The following is a 27,200-nucleotide window of genomic DNA, read 5'->3' on the forward strand; positions in this document are numbered from 1 at the left end:
CCTCCTTCTGCTCTGTAAATTCTATGTAGTTCTATGCTGGGGCAGACTCTTGGGGGGAGGGGGAGTGGGAACGGGCACTGAGTGGGGGTACGCCGGCAATACTTCCGCAGTGGTGGGGGGTGCGCGGGAGCTCCCAAGGATTGTCCGTGGTGGGGGTGGGGGAGAACTCCCAATGATTATCCGTCGTGGGGGGGGATTGCCCCAATGCCCCCATGGTGGCAGAATTGGCGGAAGGGTTACACTTCTGCTCTGATCAGGACACTGTTTAAAGATGCAATGTGGATTAATAACAGTTTCTCAGTATCTATTGCCAGTATTTTATTGATATAGAAATCGTCTGAAAGATTTACATATTTGATTGCAAGATAAACTTCCATCCACAAATCTGTACTATCACGAAAGCCACCTATTTCCAACATTATAACATCACCTGACTCTTAATTCATCTACTCCTGAAGCCCTCAATAAATACTTATGTTACCTCTAGGCTTGGCTATTTCAAATTACTCTCACATTTTTACCTTCTGTAAACTTGTTCGCCTTTGTCCCAACTCACATCATATCCCATTCCCCTATCACCCCTGTGCCCGCTGGCCCACATTGACTCCAGGTTAAGCAACATCTTGATTTTAAAATTCTCATCCTTGTTTTCAAATCCGTCTATGGCCTTCCCCTTTTGGTGCCAGTCTGACTCTCCCCTTTTGTGAATTGGTGTGAAGTTTTGCTCAAAAGCACTCCTGCAAAGCTCCTCGTGACATTTTGCTACGTTATAGGCATTACGTAAGTACAAATTGTTGTTGTTGAATATGACTAGCAAAATTGTGCAATGACGTTAAGTTACCTATCTGCAGCCAAGACTCTGAGCTGGGAGTACAGCATCACAGTATTTACTATGTAAAGAGTAATGGTTGAAGAGGTGGAATGTCTGAGCAGTGTGGATACAAATCACAGTGCCAGCTTGCATTTCTATTGAATCACATCAGGAGATATTCAGACATATGTCCGAAAACGTGGTCAAAGTGGTAGGTTCTAAGGAGGAGAGTGTGGTAGAGCGGTTTAGGGAGGGAATTCCAGACCAGAGCTTAGGGCCGAGGTAGCTGAAGGCACTGCTGGTAATTGCAGAATGGGGGAGGGGAAGCGGTTACAGGGGGTGGGGTGGGGAAGGAAATTGGGGATACAGAGAATACCAATGAGGCAGAGGTTGGGCAGGTTATGGGTTGATCAAAGCTCAAAGACCTTGTTATGTAAACAAATGCAAAAATGTTATTTCTATTATCTTTTAAAGAACTACCTGTTGACTCTCAGTCCACCACCCGATCTCCAGACATTGAAAGGTTCCCTGTCTCAAAAATGAGTCCACCTCCATTTTAAAAGAATTTATGTTACTGGTTGGGCATTCCATGTCTTAACAACCTCTGGGTCAAACTAGTTTTCCAAACATTGTTCTTTTGACGTTGAATTTAAATTATCGCTAATTACTAACTCGTTGACCAGAAATAGTTTTTCCCAATTTTAGCTCAAAACTTTTCAGGGTCAGACAGCTGTAAAGTCTGGAAGATTAAGGTTTTGCTCATAAATAGTACTTTACTTACAAGTGATATTTTCAAGCAAGATATTAACATGACTTGTTGATTTTAATTTATAGGATGTTTACAAAATGTGCAAGGAATTTTCACACAAAAACTGGCTTGTGTTCTACAAGAAACAAGGGTAAGAATTTTTTTTTCTTCAATAAGGTTAATACTTAGACTGTGTGCTGCTCCACTCCCCATAGATCCCATGGAAATTAGGCTTGCTATGTAATTACACTGACTTTTTATTCATTCAAAGGATGTGGGCATCGCTGGCTAGCCCAGCATTTATTGCGCATCCCTAATTTTCCTTGAAAAGGCGGTAGTGAGTTGCCTTCCTGAACCGTTGCAGTGCATGTGGTGAACGTACACCGACTGTGGTGTTAAGGAGGGAGTTCCAGGATTTTGATCCTGCGACAGTGAAGGAACAGCGCTATATTTCCAATTCAGGATGGTGAGTGAATTGGAGAGGAACTTGTAGGTGGTGGTGTTCCCATGTCTGTGCTGCCCTTGTCCTTCTAGATGGTAGTGGTCTTGGGTTTGGAAGGTGCTGCCTAAGGAACTTTGATGAGTTCTTGCAGTGTATCTTGTAGTTGGTACAGACTGCTGCCTCTGAGCGTCGGTGGTGAAGGGAGTGAACGTTTGTGGATGGGGTGCCAATCAAGTGGGTTGCTTTGTCCTGGATGGTGTTGAGCTTCTTGAGTGTTGTTGGAGCTGCACTCATCCAGGCAAATGGAAAGTATTCCAGCACACACCAGACTTGTGCTTTATAGGTTGTGGACAGGCTTTGGGACGTCAGAAGGTGAGTTATTCGTCACAAGCATCCTAGGGCATGATTCAACGGCCCCACAGTGCCAGAAAAGCAGCTCACTGTGGCGCAGCATGGCAAATGAAAGCCGGAGACTCCTCTCCCGTGATCTACCCGGCTAGCAAAGCCTCCCGAGATCCAACACAATCTCGCGAGACATTGCGACGTACATCCCGCTCACAATGGACGGTATCACTATTTGGCAAATCTGCATATTAGAGTGAGGCAGTTTGCCTCACACTGATGTGCAGATTCCCAAGATACCTGAGGCTTTGGGATTTATCCCCTTTGCCTCAGAGACCTCAGGCAAGTGCCGTTCAGCAGTGGTCCCAACAAACAGGGACCAGACGGAATGGCACTTGTGGGGGTCTCCCAGGGGATCGGAGGCCCTCAGCTTCATGCCCTTTGAGCAGGTAGGTGCCCTGGCACTGCTGATGCCAGCTTGGTACCCAGGCAGTGCCAGCCTGGCATGTTGGCAGTGCCACCTGGGTGCCAGCCTGGCACTGCCAAGGTGGACATCGACTGCTTCAGTATCTGAGGAGCCACAAATGGCAAAAACATTGTGTCATCATCAGTGAACAGCCCCACTTCTGATCTTATGATGGAAGGAAGCAGCTGAAGATGGTTGGCCCTAGGACACTACCTAAGGAACTCCTGCACTGATGTCCTGCAGTTGAGAATACTGACTTCCAATAACCACAATCATCTTTCTTTGTGCTAGGTAAGACTCCGACCAGCGGAGAGTTTTGCCTCGGCTTGCATTGACTCCTATTTTCCTTGGGCTCCTTGATGTGTCACACTTGGCCTTGTATAACTTTGAACTGGATAGACTTGGATAGCTCCAGGTTCATTCGCTGCACAGTTACCAAGAAATTAACCTCCGCTAGATGGCTACACTGGGACTTGGTTATCCATGTGGGTGCGGGGATGGGGAAATCACCAATGTTTCGGATACCCCCTGCAGTCAAATAGCCATAAGGCAGGTAAACAAAATAAGAGAACAACTTATTGCCTCCATTTTGTCTGTATTAGCAATATTTCTCAAAAATGAATGGACAGTTTTCAACAAAGCGTGGTTCACAGATGGTGTATGACCCAAGGAAAAACAGATTGGTTTTTGGCATGGTTGCGGATCAGGATCCTGGAGTTATTGAAGAGTTACCGCACACAAGTTTTAGCAACCTTCTCCAGTATCAATTCCTGTGGCCATGGTTAAAAGTGCAATTGCACAGTGCCTTCTAATGGCAGCAGGTTTTAATTTCAGCATGGCAATTTAAAAACATTTCCATTGTAAATGACAGTGTAAACAAAATAAGGACAGTATGCCCACTTTCATTGATGCCAGTTTTTAACCCTGCCTGACCAAATATACACTTCCTCTTGATTCTCCTCATGTGACATTGCAGTAGACTGATGAAAGCACAGAACCCGCAGTTTCAAAATCTACACTGCATTTTCACAGTTGGTTTGAAACTGCGATTTGGAGAAGACAATCTGTTTGTGGTTGATAAAAGCCTGTTTGAGCAGGATGCTTTGTGACAGATTCTTGTATTTTGCAGGAATTTCTTGGATGTGTTGGATGTTCTCGAGGGCCGTGCCCATACCATATCCCTGCCAATCAAAGTGAAATCTGTTCACTTGGTGGCTGAAGACAAATGGCTGCTGGTGGAGAGTAAAACTAATAAGTGAGTACAGCACACCACCTCTTCTCTATACCCCTGTAACTTGTAAATCAGATACAACAATTTGTTGATGCCTATCGTGGGGAATGTGTCAGAAACAATCATTGAGAACAAAGAACAAGAAAAAGTACAGCATAGGAACATGCCCTTCGGCCCTCCAAGCCTGTGCCGACCATGATGCCCGAACAAAAATAAACTTTCTGCCCTTACTCAGTCCATTTCCTCTATTTCCTGCCTATTCATGTACCCATCCAGGTGCCTCTTAAATGTTGCTAATGTGCCTGCTTCCATCACATCCTCTGGCAGCACGTTCCAGGCACCCACCACTCTCTGCATGAAAAACATATCCCGCACATCTCCCTTAAACTTTCCCCCTCTCACCTGGAACCTGTGCTCCCTTGTAATTGACACTACCACCCTTGGAAAAAGTCTCCATCTACCCTGTCTATGCCTCATAATTTTGTCGACCTCTATCAGGTCTCCCAGCAGCCTCCATCTTTCCAGTAAAAACAATCTTAGTTTATTCAACCTCTCCTCATAGCCAATACCCTCGAGACCAGGCAACATCCTGGTGAACCTTCCTTGCACTCTCTCCAAAGCTTCCACGTCCTGCAAATGTGGCGACCAGAACTGCACACTATATTCCAAATGCGGCCTAACCAAAGTTTTATACAGCTGCAACATGATTTCTCAACTCCTGTACTCAATGCCCCAGCTGATGAAGACAAGCATGTCATATGCCTTCTTAATCACCTTGGCCACCTGTGTTGCCACTTTTTTTAAAAAAAAATTTATTCAGGCATTTTCATAAAAACAAACCAAAGCAGAAGCAAAATTCTACAACATTATTAATAACCAACACCCACTCTCCCAGCACCCACTCTTGCCCCTTTCTCCCATCCTGCCTTCCCTATTTTAATCCCCCCCACCTTCCTCACCCCCCCCCTCCTTTGATGACTCCTGAATCCTCCTTAAAGAAGTCAATGAACGGCTTCCACCTCCGAGCGAACCAATCAACCTTCCCCCTCAGGATGAACTTGACCCTCTCCAGCCTTAGGAATTCTGCCAGGTCACTCACCCACACCCCCGCTTACGGCAGCTCTGAGCCCCTCCATCCAAGTAAGACCGTCTCCATGTTATCAGGGAGGCAAAGGCCAAGATATCGGCCTCTCTCGCCCCCTAGACGTCCGGGTCTTCCGACATCCCAAATATCGATACCTCTGGACTCTGGGACACCTTTACCCCCAACACCTCGGACATTAAGTCTGCAAACCCCTGCTAGAACCCCTTTAGGTTTGGACATGCCCAGAACATGTGGACGTGATTCATGGGCCTCCCTGCGCACCACCCACACCTATCATCTACCCCCCAAAAAAGACTACTCATCTGTGCTACCATCAATTGTGCCCTGTGAATTATTTTAAACTGAATGAGGCTTAGCCTCGCACACGACGAGGACTCATTCATCCTCCGCAGGGCCTCATCCCGGCCTCCACATCCCCTCCCAACTCCTCCTCCCACTTATGTTTTATATCCTCACTGGGGCCCACTCCCAATCCATCAGCTCCTTGTAGATCTTGGACACCTTCCCCTCCCCTATCTCCCCCTTCGACAGCACCTTCTCTTGCAACCCTATGGGCGGTAACCCTGGAAAAGATGGCACCTCTCTCTTTTCACAAAATCCCGAACCTCAAGGTTCCTGAAACCATTCCCCCTGGGCAGCTGATACTTTTCCCCCAGGTCCTCCAATTTTGCAAAACTGTCCCCTACAAACAGGTCGCCGAATCGCTCAATCCCTACCTGCCGCCACCCCTAAAACCTTGCATCCAACCTCTCCCAGTGCATACCTATTATTGTCACAGATTGGTGCCCACACCGAGGCACCCTCCAGTCCCAAATGCTGCCTCTCCTGCCCCCACACCCTCAAGGCCGACACCGCCACTGGGCTCACGGAATGCCTGGCCGGCAAGAAGGGCAGAGGCACTGTTAACAACGCGCTTAAGCTCGTTCCCCTACAAGAAGCCGCCTCCATCCGTCACCATTCCGATCCCTACCGCACTGCCCATTTCCTAACCATGGCAATGTTCACCTCCCAGTAGTAGTTCATTATATTCGGCAACGCAAGCCATTCCCCGCACCCCTCCCCTGCTGATCAACCATACCCTTTATTGGACCAACCCCCGGCCCGCGACACCCGACCCACCTTCAAATATCCACCGCATCACTCCCTTTCCAGCTGCATCACGCCAACCACTCCCTTGTCAGCAACCCTCCCCCCCACTTTCCTAAACAAAACAACTACCTCACCCCCCATCAATGCTCCTATCTCCTGACATCCCCGCACTGCACTCCCATTAACTCGCCTGCCCAGCTAGCATGATGGCCCCTGCCCAATGCCTCCAAGCCCCCTACCCTCCCAACTCCCCTTCACCCCCCCGAGAACAAAGAAACATCCTCACAAACTCCTCCAAAGTTCAATGTCCTCCTTCTCCTGCCAGTCTATTTTCTTTCATAATCTCCATCACCTCCTCTGGCGTGCCAAAATAATATTCACGCTTCTGGAAAGTCACCCAGAGGCAGGCCGGCTACAGCATCCCAACCCTCGCCCCCTTCTTGAAGAGGGCAGCCTTGACCCGATTAAACCCGGCCTTCGTCGCCAGTCTGCACCCAGGTCTGGTACACACGCAGCTCGTTTCTTTCCCAGGTGCGCTTCCTTGTCTGCCTCGCGCACCGAAGAAGCTTCTCTTTATCCAGAAAGCGGTACAACTGCACCACCATCGCCCTTGGTGGCTCGCCTGCTTGTGGCCTCCTCATTAGCACCCAGTGTGCCCGGTTAACCTCCAGGGGACGGTCAAAGGCCCCTATCCCCCATCAACTGCTCCAACATTTTGGCCACATACGTGGCAGCCTCCGCACCTTCGATGCCTTCGGGCATCCCCACAATCTTCAAATTTTTGCCTTCTAGAGTGGTTTACAGATCCTCCACCTTTTCCTTCAGCCTTTCTGGGTCTCCCGCATTACCTGCACCTCAGCCACCAAAGAGGCCAGCTGCTCCCCGTGCTCCCCCAACTCCTCCTCCACTATCTGGATCGCCCGTCCCTGGGACTCCAGCCTCTGCTCCACTCCCTCGATCACTGCTTTAATTGGTTCCATCACTTAGGTCAGGTCTTCCTGGGCCTCCTTCCTCTGCTGACTGAACTTAACATTCAGAAACTCCACTAACTGCTCCGTTAACCACTGGGTGGGCAGAACAGCCCCTTAGCCCTCTGCCATCTTAATCTCTGCCGCACCACGAAGATTCTCTTGTTCCAGCCTCTCTTTTCTTCTTGCCCACTCCTAGTTCATGGATCCATCCACTAGCCACACCAAAGGAGTTACACCTTCTCTAGGTACTCCTGCACCTCTTTCTATCCAAAAACTTCACCCATCAGACGGGGAAAGGACTGAAAAATACCACCTTGAGTGGGAGCCACCACTCACTCCATGGCTGCCACCAGAAGTCTGTGCTGCCACTTTTAGGAAACTGTGGACCTGCCGCCCAGATCTCTCTGTATGTTAATGTTCCTAAGGATGCTGCCAATTAGAGTATAATTCATACCTAGTTTGATCCTCCAAAATGCATCACCTTGTATTTGTCCGGATTTTACTCCATCTGCCATTTCTGTGCCCAAGTCTCCAATCTATCTATATCCTGTTGTATCCTCTGACAATCCTTGGCACTATCAGCAACTCTGCCAATCTTTTTCTCATCCACAAACTTACTAATCAGACCACCCACATTTTCCTCCAGATCATTTATATATACCACAAACAACAAAGGTCCAAGCACTGATCCCTGTGGAACACCACGAGCTACAGAACTCCATTCTGAGAAACACCCTTCCACCGCTACCCTCTGCCTTCTATAACCAAGCCAGTTCTGTATCCATCTAGCCAGCCCACCGCAAATCCCAAGTAATTTTAGTTTTTGTACCAGCCTGCCATCTGGGACCTTGTCAAACACCTTACCAAAGTCCGTATAAACTACATCCACAGCCGTCCCCGCATCAATTTTCTTTGTCACCTCTTCAAAAACTCAATCAAGTTGGTAAGACATGTGTATCCCCATACAAAACCATGTTGCCTGTCACTAACTAGTCCATTTTCCTCCAAATGTGCCTATATCCTGGTATCCTTTCTAAAAGCTTCCCCACCACTGAAATCAGGCTCACAGGCCTAGAATTTGCAGGATTATCCCTGTTTCCTTTCTTAAACAAGGGAACAACATTGGCTATTCTCTAGTCCTCTGGAACCTGTGGTCAAAGAGGATGTGAAGATATCTGTCAAGGCCCCAGCTATTTCTTCCCTTGCCCCCTGCAGTAATGTGGGATAGATCCCATCCAGCCCCAGGACTTGTCTACCTTAATGCAATTTAGGATACTTAACACTCCTTTGATATATTGACGTTCTCAAGAGCATTCACACACCTCTCCCTGACCGCAACATGGAAGTCATGTCCTTCTCCATGGTGAACACTGATACAAAGTAATCATTAAGGATTTCACCCACTTCTTGTGGTTCCATACATAACTTCCCTCCATTGTCCTTGAGTGGGCCTACTCTTTCTCTTGCCTACCCTCTTGCTCCTAATATATGCATAAAAAGCCTTGGGATTCTCCTTGACCATGTTTGCTAAAGACATTTCATGGATTCTTTTTGCCCTCTTAATTCCATGTTTAAGTTCCTTCCTACTTTCACTGTACTTCTCAGGGGCGTTGTCAGTTTTTAGATGCCTAGACCTATCATATGCTTCCTTTTTCCTTTTGACTAAGCTTACAATTTCCCTTGCCATCCATGGTTCCTGAATCCTGCCATTTCTGTCCTTCATTTTTGCAGGGACATGCCTGTCCTGCACTTCAATCAACTGGCCTTATTTCCTCTCAAATAGCCGCTCCCAATCCACATTCCCCAGTTCCTGTCTAATTTGGATGTAATTGGACCTCGCCCAATTATGCACCCTCACCCGCTGGCCACTCTTGTCCTTATCCATTACGATCCGAAACCTTATGGAATTGAGGTTGCTAAGCCCAAAATGCTCCCCCACTGAAACATCAATCATCTGGCCTGGCTCATTCCCTAATACCAAGTCTAGTATGGGCCCCTCCCCAGTTGGATTGTCAACATACTGTATCAAAAAGCCCTCCTGGACACATCTAACAAATTGCTCTCCATCTGAGCCCCTGGCTGTAAGGGATTCCCAGTCAATATGGGGAAGTTAAAGTCATCATCACAACTACTTGCTTTTTTCACACCTTTTCAGTATCTGACCACACAACTGCTCCTCTGTGCCCTGCGGGCTGTTGGGAGGTCTATCGTACATTCCCAACATTGTGATTTCACCATTCTTATTCCTGAGCTCCACCCATAATGCCTCACTACAAGATCCCTTCAATGGGTCCTCCCTCAACACAGCTGTGAGCTAGTCCCTAATCAGCAATGCAATTCCTTAAGGAGGTTATAGCTGAGCACTTCGAGAAACTCAAGGTAATTGGAAAGAATCAGCATGGTTTTGTAAAAGGGAAATCATGTTTAACCCATCAAGGGGAATTTGTGGATGTACTGTACTTGGATTTCTGGAAGACATTTGATAAGCTTATTGTGGAAAATGAAAGCTCATGGTGTAAGGGGTAATGTTTTAGCATGGATATCAGATTGGCTGGCTGGCAGAAAACCGAGAATGTGCATAAATGGGTCTTTTTCTGATTGGCCACCCCACCACTTCCAACCCCGCCTCCACCTCCCCCATCCCAACCCCCACCTCCTCCCCTTGCCCCGCACACCCCTGCTCAACTCTGGAAGAAACTAAATGGGTATTTTTTGTCGACTCAAAATTGGCGGAACGGTAGCACAGTGGTTAGCACTGTTGCTTCACAGCGCCACGGTCACAGGTTCGATTCCTGGCTTGGGTCACTGTCTGTGCGGAGTCTGCACGTTCCCCCTGTGTCTGCGTGGATTTCCTCCGGGTGCTCTGGTTTCCTCCCACAAGTCCCGAAAGACATGCTGTTAGGTGAATTGGACATTCTGAATTCTCCCTCAGTGTACCCAAACAGGCACCGGAATGTTGCGACTAGGGGATTTTCACAGTAACTTCATTGCAGTGTTAATATAAGCCTACTTGTGACAATAAAGATATATATATATATTTAGGCTAAAATTTCGAACCCGAACAATATATCTGCGGTTCCAAATGCTTTCCAAATTTTAAGAAAGCTCCACTGTAAAGGTCATTTTTATCATTAATAAACTAGGAGTTCATGAGGGTCACTGGGTCCATGTCCAATTCTACGATCAAATCTAATCTAATCTCTGAGATTTCCAGTACATTAATAAAAAAATGAGCTGTTTATTTATCTTTCAGGAAGTTCCTCCTGACGAAGCCAATGCACGTTGAATCTGACTTGTCTGGAGTTTGCCAGCTGCACTTGATTGATGAGGATTCAGTCAGCACGGGCTTCGGGAACACAACGGGTATGTGCTTTGTTCAGGAATGAAAACAGATACCTTAATTTCTGTTGTCGTCTCAAGCAGCTATAAGCTGCTTTAGATCATCTGTGTGCAAAATACAAAAGGTGTGTTAAAGATGAAGTCTTTGCTTTTCTGAGTACCCCCTGCATTAAGTTTTTGAGAGGGCGTGAGGAAATGGGTGAGAGAGGGCACAGGACTTGATGCCAACCAAACCCAAGGAACAGTGGAAGAAGGAGAATTGCAAAGGATAAGTCGCACCTCAAAACTTATTTCAGGTACCTTAGTGCTGTCCATATTCAACAAGATCAGTCATTAAGGAACTCTCATTCACTTGTTACAGAATAGCAAGAGGGGAAGATCATGCACATCACAGCTCCCTCTGATAACCACAATACCCATATTGCATTTTGAATCAGCCAGCCTTTTCTTCTCAGATTCACTACATTAGCTGTGCCAACCCGACAATATAGGCTACACCGTGGGACAGTGGTTAGCACTGCTATCTTACAGCGCCAGGAACCCGAGGTTGATTCCGGCCTTGAGTGACTGTGTGGCGTTTTCATGTTCTCCCCGTGTCTGCGTGGGATTCCCCATGGGTGCTCTGGTTTCCTCCCACAGCCCAAAGGTGATGTGCAGGTTGGGTGGATTGGCCATGATCAATGCAGGGGTCTACAGGGAGAGGACACGGTGTGAGCCCAGTTAGGGAGCTCTTTTGGAGGGTGGGTGCAGACTCCTTCTGCACTGTAGGGATTCTATGGGATCCTATGCCTGTGAATCTCTATGAATTGCAGATTAAATCGCCAGGGCAGGGCTAAATGGAAACCCAGGCAAAAATTCATGGCAGCAATATAAAGAATTCTATCAATACCTTTTTTCGTTAATTTGTTATAAAAGTGTTGGAGATGGGAATAAGATGGTAGTAAAATCCGATTCAGTCAGATAATAATTTGGTTGGGAGGGTGGAAGTCAGATGAGGCGGGGGGTGGGGGGGGGGGGGGGGGGGGTGCGGCAAGAGAGGTGCAGGGAGGTCATGTGATAATCCTCCAGGAATCGATTGAGCCATAGTTGAGAACCATAGACTGCATATTGGACCCAGTGAACTTTGGGGTACAGAGCGGACTTTCTCGCCTCTTGCAGACTATTTCAGCAACAGTTTGAAGAAATGTTATGCAGTGTTAGCTGGGCTGTACCCAGGGATGATGAATTTTTTTGAGGTGTCCGCTAATTCGCCTGTCACTGATACTTAAAAAAGGGATATGGAGTTAAGGCGAGTAGTTGGAGTTGAGCTCAAGATCAGCCACAATGAGGTTGAATGGCAGAATAGGTTCGAGGGCTGAATGGCCTCCTCCAGTTCCTGTGTTCCTAAGCCAGGCATTCATAATTCACAATGACAAGGTGAAGTGTGCAATGATGATATTCATGTGTTATTTGTCACAGCTCTTTCTTATCTCACAGTCTTCAGAGAAATGGCCTCTGTTATTCAGCTCTGTAGAGCTGTAAGTTCTTTTGGAATGTGAGTCAATGTTTTTCACCGGTACAGTAAGTCAGCCAAAATATTGATCTGTACAAAAGGTGAGAAATAAATTAGTTACAGTCTCTCTCAACCAAGACAAAGTTAAAATGTCCTGTAACAGCTGAGGATGGTACGAAGTCTTACAACACCAGGTTAAAGTCCAACAGGTTTGTTTCATGTCACTAGCTTTCGGAGCGCTGCTCCTTCCTCAGGTGAGGAAGGAGCAGCGCTCCGAAAGCTAGTGACATCGAAACAAACCTGTTGGACTTTAACCTGGTGTTGTAAGACTTCGTACTGTGCTCACCCCAGTCCAACGCCGGCATCTCCACAGCTGAGGATGAGCTGAGGTAAAATGTAAATCCAGCAGGACATTCCGGCTGCATTGCCCAACTGTTTTTAGATTATTTCATGGAATATGAGGGCATTTATTGCCCATCCCTGATTTCCCTTGATTAGGTGGTGGTGAGCCGTTTACTTGAACTCCTCCCATAGTGCTGTTAAGGAGAGAGTTGCAGGATTTTGATCCATCGAACCATAGAAAAGATATGCACAGAAAGAGGCCATTTAGCCCAGCAATCCTGATAAGGACTAAAAACAGGAAATGTTGGAAATATTTTGCAACTGCAACTGTAGCAGCCAGATCTCACCAGAAGCAAAAAGAATATTCTGCGTGGATGGTGTTGGTTAAAGGTAAAATGATGGACAGGACAGAGTACCCAACTGTTCTCCAGTTGTCCTTTAGAGGGAGCTCTGGAGCTCTTAAGCCACTTTATGGTGTCAAGGGAAGAGTTACCCTCAGGCAAAAGATACCATGACATAATTTCTCACCCAAAGGGTCACCTTTAATGATGGAACACTGCCTCATGATTGAACCCAAGTTTGATCCTATGCCTGATGTAGAATTTCAACCCACACCCTGAATCAAAAGGTGTGAGACTGTTCCTGACATAGTGAAAATGACATTGTTCTATTTATTGATTCCAAACCCAGTCGTGACTAATAGCTTTTCCGTCCACGCTCGATTCCTGGCTTGGGTCATTGTCTGTGAAGAGTCTGCACGTTCTCCTTCTGTCTGCGTGGGTCTCCTCCGGGTGCTCACACAAGTCCGAAAGACGTGCTGTTAGGTGAATTGGACATTCTGAATTCTCCCTCTGTGCACCCGAACAGGTGCCGGAATGTGGCGACAAGAGGCTTTTCACAGTAACTTCATTGCAGTGTTAATGTAAGCTTACTTGTGACAATAAAGATTATTGTATTATATTTTAGCCCTGGAGCTCTCAAGCCCTTGTACAGTGTCAAAAGAAGAATTATCCTCAGAAAATCTGAGTGTAGCCCTCGGCCAGAAGATTGTGTCTCCAAATCGGATTATGTCTGATGAAAACAGCTACGCAACAATTGTTGTCGGGTTTCCAGATCTAATGGTAAGTGAACAGATTTCAGTTCAATAAGAGACGTTGACGTTTTCAGTTGCCGAAATAAGTGAATACCTCTAAGTGTTTTACAACATACAGCATCGCTTCAAAACGATCCTGGAGTCTTCATTTTATACAGAAGCTCCTCTTGGTCCAGTAATGTGAGAAACTGTGCCACATGTAAACAGAAATTGAGAGCATCGTCGTGCAGAGATGATACAGGCAACTAGTGATCACCATCTTTCACATAAATGCACATAAAATGGGTGAAAGGTGAGGCTATACTATCACAGAACAGTTCACCATTATTTGCAGGTTCAGGACGCCAGTGTTAATGCGCAATCTCCCACTCACCACCAGCGAAATCCCCTCCACAGTTTGAACACTGATGTTTAGTTCACGAGTGCAGCACACTGTTTACTCATTCTATCCAAGGGGGAAGGAGAGTCATCCAAAACTTGAGGCCCCAGCTGACTAAAGAAGTAAAATTGAAACAAAACAAGAAAATAAGGCTTATGGTAAATATCAAGCTCATTATGCATTTGAGAGCCAAGTTGAATGTAGAGAATTCCAAGGAGAAAAGAAAAAGGAAATAAAAGGACAGAATACGTGCATGAGAACAGATTAACACCCTCCATCCTTGTACCTGTTGCTGCTTTCTCACCTCCCCGTCTCTCCCTATAATGCTCTCTTTCTCTCTGGCTATCGCACTCTTTTCACATGATATATACTTCGCTCTCAACTCTTTTGCTCATGCTTATGCCTCTTATTTGATGGTCTTTCCTCTCTCTGATGTCTCCAAATGTCTCCGGTATATCTTGTACATTTGCCTTTGCTGTTGAGCAACAGGCATTGAGGCCATTGGCTGTTATGGAGAAGACTGCAATTATGGACGACTCGGATGGGGGTCTAAGCTTATGTGCAACGAAGATGATAATAGGGGGACTTGGCGTATGTGCTTAGGGGAGTTGGGATGTGGAACCAGTGAGGGTGAATGGGCAAAAGAATAGATTGGGATTAGAAATACCAAGTGGGGAATTTATGAGCACTGGGTTAGTGAAGTCCCGGGACAGGAGATGGGGGACTGGACGGATTAGAGCTGAAACTTAAGGCTGGGAGGAATCAACAGCATAGCATTACAGTATTGAATTGAATTTGATTTATTGTCACATGTACCGAGGTACAGTGAAAAGTATTGTTCTGTGTAGTCCAAACATGAAAAACCGTAGAACATGCAAAAATGCACAATGTAAATACATAGACACAGGCATCATAGAACATAGAACGATACAGCGCAGTACAGGCCCTTCGGCCCACGATGTTGCACCGAAACAGAAGCCGTCTAACCTACACTATGCCATTATCATCCATATGCTTATCCAATAAACTTTTAAATGCCCTCAATGTTGGCGAGTTCACTACTGTTGCAGGTAGGGCATTCCACGGCCTCACCACTCTTTGTGTAAAGAACCTACCTCTGACCTCTGTCCTATATCTATTACCCCTCAATTTAAAACCATGTCCCCTCGTGCCAGCCATTTCCATCCGCAGGAGAAGGCTCTCACTGTCCACCCTATCTAACCCCCTGATCATTTTGTATGCCTCTATTAAGTCTCCTCTTAACCTTCTTCTCTCCAACGAAAACAACCTCAAGTCCATCAGCCTTTCCTCATAAGATTTTCCCTCCATACCAGGCAACATCCTGGTAAATCTCCTCTGCACCCGCCCCAAAGCCTCCACGTCCTTCCTATAATGCAGTGACCAGAACTGGACGCAATACTCCAAATGCGGCCGTACCAGAGTTTTGTACAGCTGCAACATGACCTCCTGACTCCGGAACTCAATCCCTCTACCAATAAAGGCCAACACTCCATAGGCCTTTTTCACAACCCTATCAACCTTGGTGGCAACTTTCAGGGATCTATGTACATGGACACCTAGATCCCTCTGCTCATCCACACTTCCAAGAACTTTACCATTAGCCAAATATTCCGCATTCCTGTTATTCCTTCCAAAGTGAATCACCTCACACTTCTCTACATTAAACTCCATTTGCCACCTCTCAGCCCAGCTCTGCAGCTTATCTATGTCCCTCTGTAACCTGCTACATCCTTCCACACTGTCGACAACACCACCGACTTTAGTGTCGTCTGCAAATTTACTCACCCACCCTTCTGCGCCTTCCTCTAGGTCATTGATAAAAATGACAAACAGCAACGGCCCCAGAACAGATCCTTGTGGTACGCCACTTGTAACTGAACTCCATTCTGAACATTTCCCATCAACCACCACCCTGTCTTCTTTCAGCTAGCCAATTTCTGATCCACATCTCTAAATCACCCTCAATCCCCAGCCTCTGTATTTTCTGCAATAGCCTACCGTGGGGAACCTTATCAAACGCTTTACTGAATTCCATATACACCACATCAACTGCTCTACCCTCGTCTACCTGTTCAGTCACCTTCTCAAAGAACTCGATAAGGTTTGTGAGGCATGACCTACCCTTTACAAAGCCATGCTGACTATCCCTGATCATATTATTCCTATCTAGATGATTATAAATCTTGTCTCTTATAATCCCCTCCAAGACTTTACCCACTACAGACGTGAGGCTCACCGGTCTATAGTTGCCGGGGTTGTCTCTGCTCCCCTTTTTGAACAAAGGGACCACATTTGCTATCCTCCAGTCCTCTGGCACTATTCCTGTAGCCAATGATGACATAAAAATCAAAGCCAAAGGTCCAGCAATCTCTTCCCTGGCCTCCCAGAGAATCCTAGGATAAATCCTATCAGGCCCCGGGGACTTATCTATTTTCAGCCTGTCCAGAATTGCCAACACCTCTTCCCTACGTACGTCAATGCCATCTATTCTAATAGCCTGGGTCTCCGCATTCTCCTCCACAACATTATCTTTTTCCTGAGTGAATACTGACGAAAAATATTCATTTAGTATCTCGCCTATCTCTTCAGACTCCACACACAACTTCCCACCCCTGTCCTTGACTGGTCCTACTCTTACCCTAGTCATTCTTTTATTCCTGACATACCTATAGAAAGCTTTTGGGTTTTCCTTGATCCTACCTGCCAAATACTTCTCATGTCCCCTCCTTGCTCGTCTTAGCTCTCTCTTTAGATCCTTCCTCGCTACCTTGTAACTATCCATCGCCCCAACTGAAACGTCACACCTCATCTTCACATAGGCCTCCTTCTTCCTTTTAATAAGAGATTCCACTTCTTTGGTAAACGTCTTATGCTCAGGTGAGCATATGGCATGTAGTACTACTCGGTAGAGATGATGTGTGAAGAGATCAGTTCAGTCCATAAGAGGGTCATTCAGAAGTCTGGCAACAGCGGAGAAGAAGCTGTTTTTGAACCTGTTAGTGCGTGTTCTCAGTGTTTTGATTCTCCTGCCCGATGGAAGAAGTTGGAAGAGAGAATAACCCGGGTGAGAGGGGTCTTTGATTATGCTCCCCCCTTTCCCAAGGCAGCGGGAGGTGTAGAGTCAATGGATGGGCAGCTGGTTTGTGTGATGGACTAGGCTGTGTTCACGACTCGCCGTAGTTTCTTACAGTCGAGCAGTTGCTATACCAGGCTGTGATGCAGCCAGACAGGATGTTTTCTATGGTGAATCTGTAAACATTGATAAGAGTCGATGTGGACATGCTGAATTTCCTTAGTTTCCTGACGTTGAGGGAGAGATTGTTGTTGTACCGGACCAGATCCCAATTTATGTTGGAAAACCAGATGAGACCTCAACAATTTTTCAATTTGTAAAACTGTGAGGAAAGGATACATCGCTCCTGAAGTGATTCCACTGACAAATAAGGATTTTTATGTTAAAACAAACTTTATTATTAACACCGTATTAACCAATTAACATCACAGGAAATAGATCTACAATCAACAGTTAAACAATTGTAAAGAAAACAGGGCAACACTTTAACCACCAACTTATACCTTCTCCATTTCCAATTAAGCAAATCCCATTACAGATCAAAGGCCACATATAAATAAAGTTGACAATACAGATTACTTCTGTACTCTTATTTCGTGATTTCTTGGAAAGACTGCTTGGAGAGAGAGCGACCCCTTCAGAAACAGCCTGCAAATCCTTCTGTCTAAGAAATCCGACTGTGAACGGTCTGCACCTGGCTCCTCCCATTAATTACAGCACAGGCTGCAGGGTTGCTGGGAGAGGTGAGTGCATATTTAAAAGAGACTTCAGTTCCTGGAGCAGGCCACAGGCTGCAGGGTTGCTGGGAGAGGTGAGTGCATATTTAAAAGAGACTTCAGTTCCTGGAGCAGGCCACAGGCTGCAGGGCTGCTGGGAGAAGTGACCGCATATTTAAAAGAGACTTCACTTCCTGGAGCAGGCCTATTGGCTCATTGGAAATCAGGCAGGGTACAAAAGGTGTGGCAGGAGTGCCTTTAGACACGGAGTGCTGATTGGAACAGAGTGCATCTGAGTTTAGGTGAGTGACCGAGTGCTGATTGGAACAGAGTGCATCTGAGTTTAGGTGAGTGACCGAGTGCTGATTGGAACAGAGTGCATCTGAGTTTAGGTGAGTGACTGAGTTTGGGTGAGTGGCGAGAGAGGGCTGTGTTTTTGTGGTGTTCGGGTTTATCCTTGAGGTTCTATTAAAAAAAGTTTTTTTTAAATTATTTAAATTAATTAACTAGTTGAATATGGCTGGACAGGTGATGTGCTGCTGTATGATGATGGAACTGGTGGATCCCATTAAGACCGTCAGTGACCACATCTGCAGCAAATGTTGGCTGCTCAAGGAACTTCGGCTCAGAATTGATGAGCTGGAGACCGAGCTGCACACACTGCGGCACATCAGGGAGGGGGAAAATTACCTGGACGCTTTGTTTCAGGAGGCAGTCACACCCGGTAGAATAAGTACTGTTAATTCGGTCAGTGGTCAGGGACAGAGTGGTGTGACTGCAAGGGAGGCAGATAGGGGGATCCTGAGTTGAGGAGCCTCAGCCCTTGACCTTGTCCAACAGGTATGAGGTACTTGCTCCCTGTGTGGATGAGGAAGAGGGCTGTAGGGAGGATGCGTTGACTGACCACTGCACCGTGGTACAGGAAGCCATTCAAGAGGGGGGAACAAAAAGACAAGTGGTAGTTGTAGGGGATTCTATAATTAGGGGGATTGATGGCATCCTTTGTAAGCCAGATCGTGAGTCCCGCATGGTATGTTGCCTGCCCAGTGCCAGGGTGAGGGACATCTCTGATCGGCTTGAAAGGATTTTGGAGAGGGAGGGGGAGGATCCAGTTGTTGTGGTCCACGTTGGGACTAACAACATAGGTAAGACTAGGAAAGAGGACCTGTTTGGGGATTATCAAACACTAGGGACTAAATTAAAGAACAGGTCCTCCAGGGTTACAATCTTTGGATTACTACCCGAGGCACGTGCCAATTGGCATAGGGTTGAGAAAATTAGGCAAGTTAACACGTGACTAAAGGAGTGGTGCGGAAAAGAGGGATTCCATTTCATGGGACATTGGCATCAGTACTGGGGCAGGAGGGACCTGTACCGTTGGGACGGTCTTCACCTGAACCATTCTGGGACCAGTGTTCTAGCAAATAGGATAAATAGGTTGGTCACAAGTTGGGGGGAAGGGAAGGGTAAAGGTATGGACAGTATAATGGTTAATGGAGAGCAAGGCAGCAGGTTACGTGACAGGTTATTATATAGAGATATGGGTTCAAAGACAAGGAAAATTAGGAGAAAGGGTAAGAGGAAAAATAATTTGCGAAAAGTTACTGATCAAGGTGTTAGGATTCATAACAAAGACATAAAAAACAGCATAAGGTACTTTACCTGAATGCTCGTAATACACAGAATAAGGTGAATGCGTTGATGGCGCAAATCATCGTGAATGACTATGATTTAGTGGCCATTACTGAAACATGGTTAAAAGATGGTCACGACTGGGAGTTAAATATCCAAGGGTGTCAGACTATACGAAAGGATAGAATGGATGGTAAGGGCGGTGGTGTAGCTTTGTTGTTTAAGGATGGCATCCGGGCAATAGTAAGGGATGATATTGGTGCTATGGAGGACAAGGTTGAATCAATTTGGGTGGAAATCAGGAATAGTAACGTGAAAAGGTCACTGATAGGAGTAGTCTATAGGCCACCAAATAGTAACAGGATGGTAGGGCAGGCAATAAGCAAAGAAATAACGGATGCATGTAGAAATGGTACAGCGGTTATCATGGGAGATTTTAATCTGCATGTCGATTGGTTTAACCAGGTTGGTAAAGGCAGCCTTGAGGAGGAGTTTATAGAATGTGTCTGGGATAATTTCCTGGAACAGTATGTAATGGAACCTACAAGGGAACAAGCGGTCTTAGATCTGGTCCTGTGTAATGAGGCAGGATTGATTAATGATCTCATAGTTTGGGATCCTCTTGGAAGGAGCGACCACTATATGGTGGAATTTAAAATACAGATGGAGGGTGAGAAGGTAAAATCAAACACTAGTGTTTTGTGCTTAAACAAAGGCGATTACAATGGGATGAGAGAAGAACTAGCTAAGGTAGACTGGGAGCAAAGACTTCACGATGAAGCAGTTGAGGAACAGTGGAGAACCTTCCGAGCGATCTTTCACAGTGTTCAGGAAAGCTTCATACCGACAAAAAAGAAAGACGGTAGAAAGGGGAAAAATTGACCGTGGATATCTAAGGAGGTGAGGGAGAGTATCAAACAAACAAAGAACAAAGAAATGTACAGTACAGGAACAGGCCCTCCAGGCCCGTGTCGACCATGCTGCCCGACTAAACTACAATCTTCTACACTTCCTGGGTCCGTATCCCTCTATTCCCATCCTATTCATGTATTTGTTCCAGGCACCCACTACCCACTGCGTAAAAAAACTTGCCTCGTATATCTACTCTAAACCTTGCCCCTCTCACCTTAAACCTATGCCCCCTAGTAATTGACCCCTCTACACCGGGGAAAAGCCTCTGACTATCCACTCTGTCTATGCCCCTCATAATTTTGTAGATCTCTATCAGGTCGCCCCTCAACCTCCTTCGTTCCAGTGAGAACAAACCGAGTTTATTCAACCGCTCCTCATAGCTAATGCCCTCCATACCAGGCAACATTCTGGTAAATCTCTTCTGCACCCTCTCTAAAGCCTCCACATCCTTCTGGTAGTGTGGCGACCAGAATTGAACACTATACTCCAAGTGTGGCCTAACTAAGGTTCTATACAGCTGCAACATGACTTGCCAATTCTTATACTCAATGCCCCGGCCAATGAAGGCAAGCATGCCGTATGCCTTCTTGACTACCTTCTCCACCTGTGTTGCCCCTTTCAGTGACCTGTGGACCTGTACTCATGGATCTCTTTGACTTTCAATACTCTTGCGGGTTCTACCATTCACTGTATATTCCCTACCTGCATTAGACCTTCCAAAATGCTTACCTCACATTTGTCTGGATTAAACTCCATCTGCCATCTCTCCGCCCAAGTCTCCAAACAATCTAAATCCTGCTGTATCCTCTGACAGTCCTCATCGTTATCCGCAATTCCACCAACCTTTGTGTCGTATGCAAACTTACGAATCAGACCAGTTACATTTTCCTCCAAATCATTTATATATACTGCAAACAGCAACGGTCCCAGCACTGATCCCTGTGGAACACCACTGGTCACAGCCCTCCAATTAGAAAAGCATCCTTCCATTGCTACTCTCTGCCTTCTATGACCTAGCCAGTTCTGTATCCACCTTGCCAGCTCACCCCTGATCCCGTGTGACTTCACCTTTTGTACTAGTCTCCCATGAGGGACCTTGTCAAAGGCCTTACTGAAGTCCATATAGACAACATCCACTGCCCTACCTGCATCAATCATCTTCGTGACCTCCTCGAAAAACTCTATCAAGTTAGTGAGACATGACCTCCCCTTCACAAAACCATGCTGCCTCTCACTAATGCGTCCATTTGCTTCCAAATGGGAGTAGATCCTGTCCCGAGAATTCTCTCCAGTAATTTCCCTACCACTGAAGTAAGGCTCACCGGCCTGTAGTTCGCTGGATTATCCTTGCTACCCTTCTTAAACAGAGGAACAACATTGGCTATTCTCCAGTCCTCCGGGACATCACCTGAAGACAGTGAGGATCCAAAGATTTCTGTCAAGGCCTCAGCAATTTCCTCTCCAGCCCCCTTCAGTATTCTGGGGTAGATCCCATCAGGCCCTGGGAACTTATCTACCTTAATATTTTTTAAGACACCCAACACCTCGTCTTTTTGGATCTCAATGTGACCCAGGCTATCTACACACCCTTCTCCAAACTCAACATCTACCAATTTCTTCTCTTTGGTGAATACGGATGCAAAGTATTCATTTAGTACCTCGCCCATTTCCTCCGGCTCCACACATAGATTCCCTTGCCTATCCTTCAGTGGGCCAACCCTTTCCCTGGCTACCCTCTTGCTTTTTATGTACGTATAAAAAGCCTTGGGATTTTCTTTAACCCTATTTGCCAATGACTTTTCGTGACCCCCTTCTAGCCCTCCTGACTCCTTGCTTAAGTTCCTTCCGACTTTCCTTGTATTCCACACAGGCTTCGTCTGTTCCCAGCCTTTTAGCCCTGACAAATGCCTCCTTTTTCTTTTTGACGAGGCCTACAATATCTCTCGTTATCCAAGGTTCCCGAAAATTGCCGTATTTATCCTTCTTCCTGACAGGAACATGCCGGTCCTGAATTCCTTTAAACTGACACTTGAAAGCCTCCCACATGTCAGATGTTGATTTGCCCCCAAACATCCGCCCCCAATCTATGTTCTTCAGTTCCCGCCTAATATTGTTATAATTAGCCTTCCCCCAATTTAGCACATTCATCCTAGGACCACTCTTATCCTTGTTCACCGGCACTTTAAAACTTACTGAATTGTGGTCACTGTTCCTGAAATGCTCCCCTACTGAAACATCTACCACCTGGCCGGGCTCATTCCCCAATACCAGGTCCAGTACCGCCCCTTCCCTAGTTGGACTGTCCACATATTGTTTTAAGAAGCCCTTCTGGATGCTCCTTACAAACTCCGCCCCGTCTAAGCCCCTGGCACTAAGTGAGTCCCAGTCAATATTGGGGAAGTTGAAGTCTCCCATCACCACAACCCTGTTGTTTTTACTCTTTTCCAAAATCTGTCTACCTATCTGCTCCTCTATCTCCTGCTGGCTGTTGGGAGGCCTGTAGTAAACCCCCAACATTGTGACTGCACCCTTCTTATTCCTGATCTCTACCCATATAGCCTCACTGCCCTCTGAGGTGTCCTCCCGCAGTACAGCTGTGATATTCTCCCTAACCAGTAGCGCCACCCCTTTTACAGCCCCCTCTATCCTGCCTGAAACATCTAAACCCTGGAACGTTTTGCTGCCAATCCTGCCCTTCCCTCAACCACGTCTCTGTAATGGCACCAACATCATAATTCCAAGTACTAATCCAAGCTCTAAGTTCATCTGCCTTACCCGTAATACTTCTTGCATTATAACATATGCACTTCAGGCCACCAGACCCGCTGTGTTCAGCAACCTCTCCCTGTCTGCTCTGCCTCAGAGCCCCACTGTCCCTATTCCCTAGTTCTCCCTCAATGCTCTCACCTTCTGACCTATGGCTCCCGTGCCCACCCCCCTGCCATACTAGTTTAAACCCTCCCGTGTGACACTAGCAAACCTCACGGCCAGGATGTTTATGCCTCTCCAGTTTAGATGCAACCCGTCCTTATATAGGTCATACCTGCCCAGGAAGAGCTCCCAGTGGTCCAGATAACGGAAACCCTCCCTCCTACACCAGCTGTTTAGCCATGTGTTTAGCTGCTCTATCTTCCTATTTCTAGCCTCACTGGCACGTGGCACAGGGAGTAATCCCGAGATTACAACCCTCGAGGTCCTGTCTTTTAACTTTCTGCCTAGCTCTCTGAACTGCTGCTGCAGGACCTCATGCCCCTTCCTTCCTATGTCGTTAGTACCAATATTTACAACGACCTCTGCCTGTTTGCCCTCCCCCTTCAGGATGCCCTCTACCCGTTCGAAGACATCCTGGACCCTGGCACCAGGGAGGCAACATACCATCCTGGAGTCTCTTTCACATCCATAGAAGTGCCTATCTGTGCCCCTGACTATAGAGTCCCCTATTACTATTGCTCTTCTGCGCTTTGACCCTCCCTTCTGAACATCAGAGCCAGCCGTGGTGCCACTGCTCTGGCTGCTGCTGTTTTCACCTGATAGGCTATCCCCCCCGACAGTATCCAAAGGGGTATACCTGTTCGAGAGGGCGACAACCACAGGGGATTCCTGCACTGACTGCCTGCCCTTTCTGGTGGTCACCCATTTCTCTGCCTGCACCTTGGGTGTGACCACATTTATATAACTGCGATCTATGACGCTTTCAGCCACCTGCATGCTCCTAAGTGCATCCAATTGCTGCTCCAACCAAACCATGCGGTCTGTGAGGAGCTCCAGTTGGGTGCACTTTCTGCAGATGAAGCCATCCGGGACGCTGGAAGCCTCCCGGACCTGCCACATCTCACAGTCAGAGCACTGTACCCCTCTAACTGACATTGCGTCAATTAATTAAAATTAAAAGTTTTTAAAAAAAATTTATATATATATTTTTTTTAAGTTACTGTTAACTATCTGTTTCCTAGCACTAGATTTCTAATATAAATGCGGAAGCTAAATATAGTACTCTCCGATCTCTGGCTTAGATACCCCTCTAAATTATAATTAAGTAATTATGTTTAATTAGTTACCAATGCTTAATTTTTTTAATTTCGTGTAGATTCCCAACCAGCCACTCAGGTCACAGCTTTTCTGTTTCCCCCCGACACAATTTGAAAAAGGTATAAAAGTAAAAATGAATAAAAATCACTTACTTACCTTCTTACCTTCTGAGTGTCTTAGATGTTCTCAGGTTCTCTCCCTGACAGAGACTGCTCCTCCTCCTCCGAACGGCTCCCGAAACTAGGCCGCGATCTTTTAAAATCTCCGCTCTGACTCGCAGCTCCCGCGCTTTTTAAATCTCCCGCGCTTTTTAAATCTCCTGGCTCTCTCTCCTCTCGCGCTGTTTTCAATGTCCCGGCTCTCTTTCCTCCCGCGCTTTTTAAATCTCCCGCGCTTTTTAAATCTCCCGGCTTTCTCTCCTCTCGCACTGTTTTCAATGTCCCGGCTTTCTCTCCTCTCGCACTGTTTTCAATCTCCCGGCTTTCTCTCCTCTCGCGCTGTTTTCAATGTCCCGGCTTTCTCTCCTCTCGCACTGTTTTCAATCTCCGTCTTTCTCTCCTCTCGCGCTGTTTTCAATGTCCCGGCTTTCTCTCCTCTTGCGCTGTTTTCAAAGTCCCGGCTTTCTCTCCTCTCGCGCTGTTTTCACTGTCTCGGCTTTCTCTCCTCTTGCGCTGTTTTCACTGTCCCAGCTCACTCTCCTCTCGCGCTGTTTTCACTGTCCCGGCTTTCCTCTCGCGCTGTTTTCACTGTCCCGGCTTTCTCTCCTCTCGCGCTGTTTTCACTGTCCCGGCTCACTCTCCTCTTGCGCTGTTTTCACTGTCCCGGCTTTCTCTCCTCTCGTGCTGTTTTCAATCTCCCGCTCTCTCTCCACTCGCGCTGTTTTCACTGTCCCGGCTTTCTCTCCTCTCGCGCTGTTTTCACTGTCCCGGCTCACTCTCCTCTCGCTGTTTTCACTGTGATGGAGAGTATGGGGGCAATGCAGGCAGGGAAGACCCCAGGGCCGGATGGGCACCTGGTAGAGTTCCATAAAAAGTTTGGGGCACTCTTGTGGGGGCTTATAGTGAAGCAAGGGAGAGGGGGAAACTCCCCTCTTCATTGTCGCAGGCTTCCATTTCCTTGATTTTAAAGAAAGATAAGGATCCGAAGCAGTGTGGGTTGTACCGTGCGATATCATTATTGAATGTGGACGCCAGGTTGTTGGTGAAGATGTAGGCTTCACAAATCGAGGACGCCAGGTTGTTGGTGAAGATGTAGGCTTCACAAATCGAGGACTGTGTCCCGGGGTGATAGGTGAAGATCAAATGGGTTTTGTGAAGGGGAGGCAATTGTCGGCGAACGAGAGGACACTACCCAATGTAATCGTGATGCCTTTGGAGGGGAAGGGGTGAAGGTAGTGGTGGCGATGGAAGAGGAGAAGGCGTTTGATCAGGTGGAGTGGGCGTATTTGCTGGAGGTGCTGGGGCGGTTTGGGTTCGGTCAGAGGTTTGTGGACTGGGTCCGGCTGTTTGCGAGCGTGTGGACGAACCAAGTGAGTTTGATGTACTTCAGGCTGCATCGTGAGACAAGGCAGGGGAGCCGGCTCTCCCCGTTGCTCTTTGCCTTGGCAATAGAGCCGCTGGCAATTGTGCTAAGGGCGTCGAAGGACTAGAGGGGGATTGAGCGGGCGGGGAGGACATCAAGCACAGGGTCTCATTGTATGCAGATGACCTGCTGCTGTATATTTCGGACCCGGTGGGCCAGAGGGTAGTATCATACACATCATGGGGATCTTGGGGGAGTTTGGCTGACTCTCGGGATACAAGTTGAATATGGGGAAAAGCAAGGTGTTCCTGATTGACACTAGAGGGCAGGAAAGGACTCTAGGGGAGTTGCCGTTTAGGGTGGTGGGGACGTGTTTTATGAGGGCGGACTTTAAGAAGTGGGATGTGCTGTCGCTGGCAGGGCAGATGCAGACAGTAAAAATGATGCTGCTGCCAAGGTTTCTGTTTGTGTTTCAGAACTTCCCAATCTTTGTCCCTGAGTCGTTTTTTTAAGAAGGTCAGTGCGCTGATCTCTGGATTTGTGAGGGCGGGCTTTCTTGGAGTACGGGTGAGGGGGCGGAGCTGGCACTACCAAATATGATGAATTACTACTAGGTGGCGAATATCGCTATGGTTAGGAAGTGGGCCACGGGGGAGGGGTCGGTGTGGGAACGGATGGAGGCGGCATCGTGTAGGGGTACATGTTTAAGGGCTTTGTGTTGGTGCCTCTACTGTCAGTTACTCCGTGAGCCCAATGGTGGTGTCGGCCCTAAGGGTCTGGAGCAGTGGCGGCAGTATCTGGGGCTGGAGGGTGCCTCGGCATGGGCATCGATCTGTGATAACCATAGGTTTGCACTGGCAGGGCTGGATGTGAGGTTTCGGGGGTGGTGGCAGGCAGGGATTGAGCACCTTGGCGATCTGTTTATGGTGGCAAATTTGCGAAGTTGGAGGACCTGGAGGAAGGATCCAAGTTGCCCAGGGGAATGGTTTTAGGTATCTGCAGGTTCAGGGCTTTGTAGGGAAAGAGATGCCGTTCTTTCCTGGGCTGCTGCCGCCCCTGGGGTTGCAGGACAAAGTGTTGTCGAGGAACAAAATAGGGGAGGGGAAGGGGTCGGATGTCTATAAGGCGTGGTGGAGTGGGAGGGAGCTCTGGTGGGGGACTTTAAGCGCAAGTGGGAGGAGGTGCAGGGAGGGGAGATGGGGGCCGAGGCATGGGCAGAGGCCTTGCTGAGGGTGAACGCATCCTCGCCATGTGCGAGGCTAGGGCTCATCCTGTTGAAAGTGGTGCACAGGGCTCATATGATGGTGGCGAGGATGAGTAGGTGCTTTGAGGGGGTGAAGGATAGGTGTGGGTGGTTCGCATGTGGGGGTGGGGGGCAAATCGCATCCACATGTTCTGGGCATGACCAAGATTGAGGGAGATCTGGCAGGGGTTCAGGGATGGAGG

General features: G+C 47.3%; 1 protein-coding gene across 1 annotated transcript in view; it reads left to right on the plus strand.

The window, feature by feature from the left end:
- The window catches only part of vwa8 (von Willebrand factor A domain containing 8), a 625,928-nt gene that overhangs the window by 448,175 nt on the left and 150,553 nt on the right, over positions 1-27,200 (plus strand). The window contains exons 31-34 of the mRNA XM_072514383.1: positions 1,646-1,710; positions 3,939-4,064; positions 10,459-10,568; positions 13,345-13,499. Of these exons, the coding sequence (XP_072370484.1) occupies positions 1,646-1,710; positions 3,939-4,064; positions 10,459-10,568; positions 13,345-13,499 (456 nt within the window). The remainder of the gene's footprint in view (positions 1-1,645; positions 1,711-3,938; positions 4,065-10,458; positions 10,569-13,344; positions 13,500-27,200) is intronic.

The sequence above is a fragment of the Scyliorhinus torazame genome, chromosome 8 (genome assembly GCF_047496885.1).
Source record: "Scyliorhinus torazame isolate Kashiwa2021f chromosome 8, sScyTor2.1, whole genome shotgun sequence".
Classification (NCBI taxonomy): Eukaryota; Metazoa; Chordata; class Chondrichthyes; order Carcharhiniformes; family Scyliorhinidae; genus Scyliorhinus; species Scyliorhinus torazame.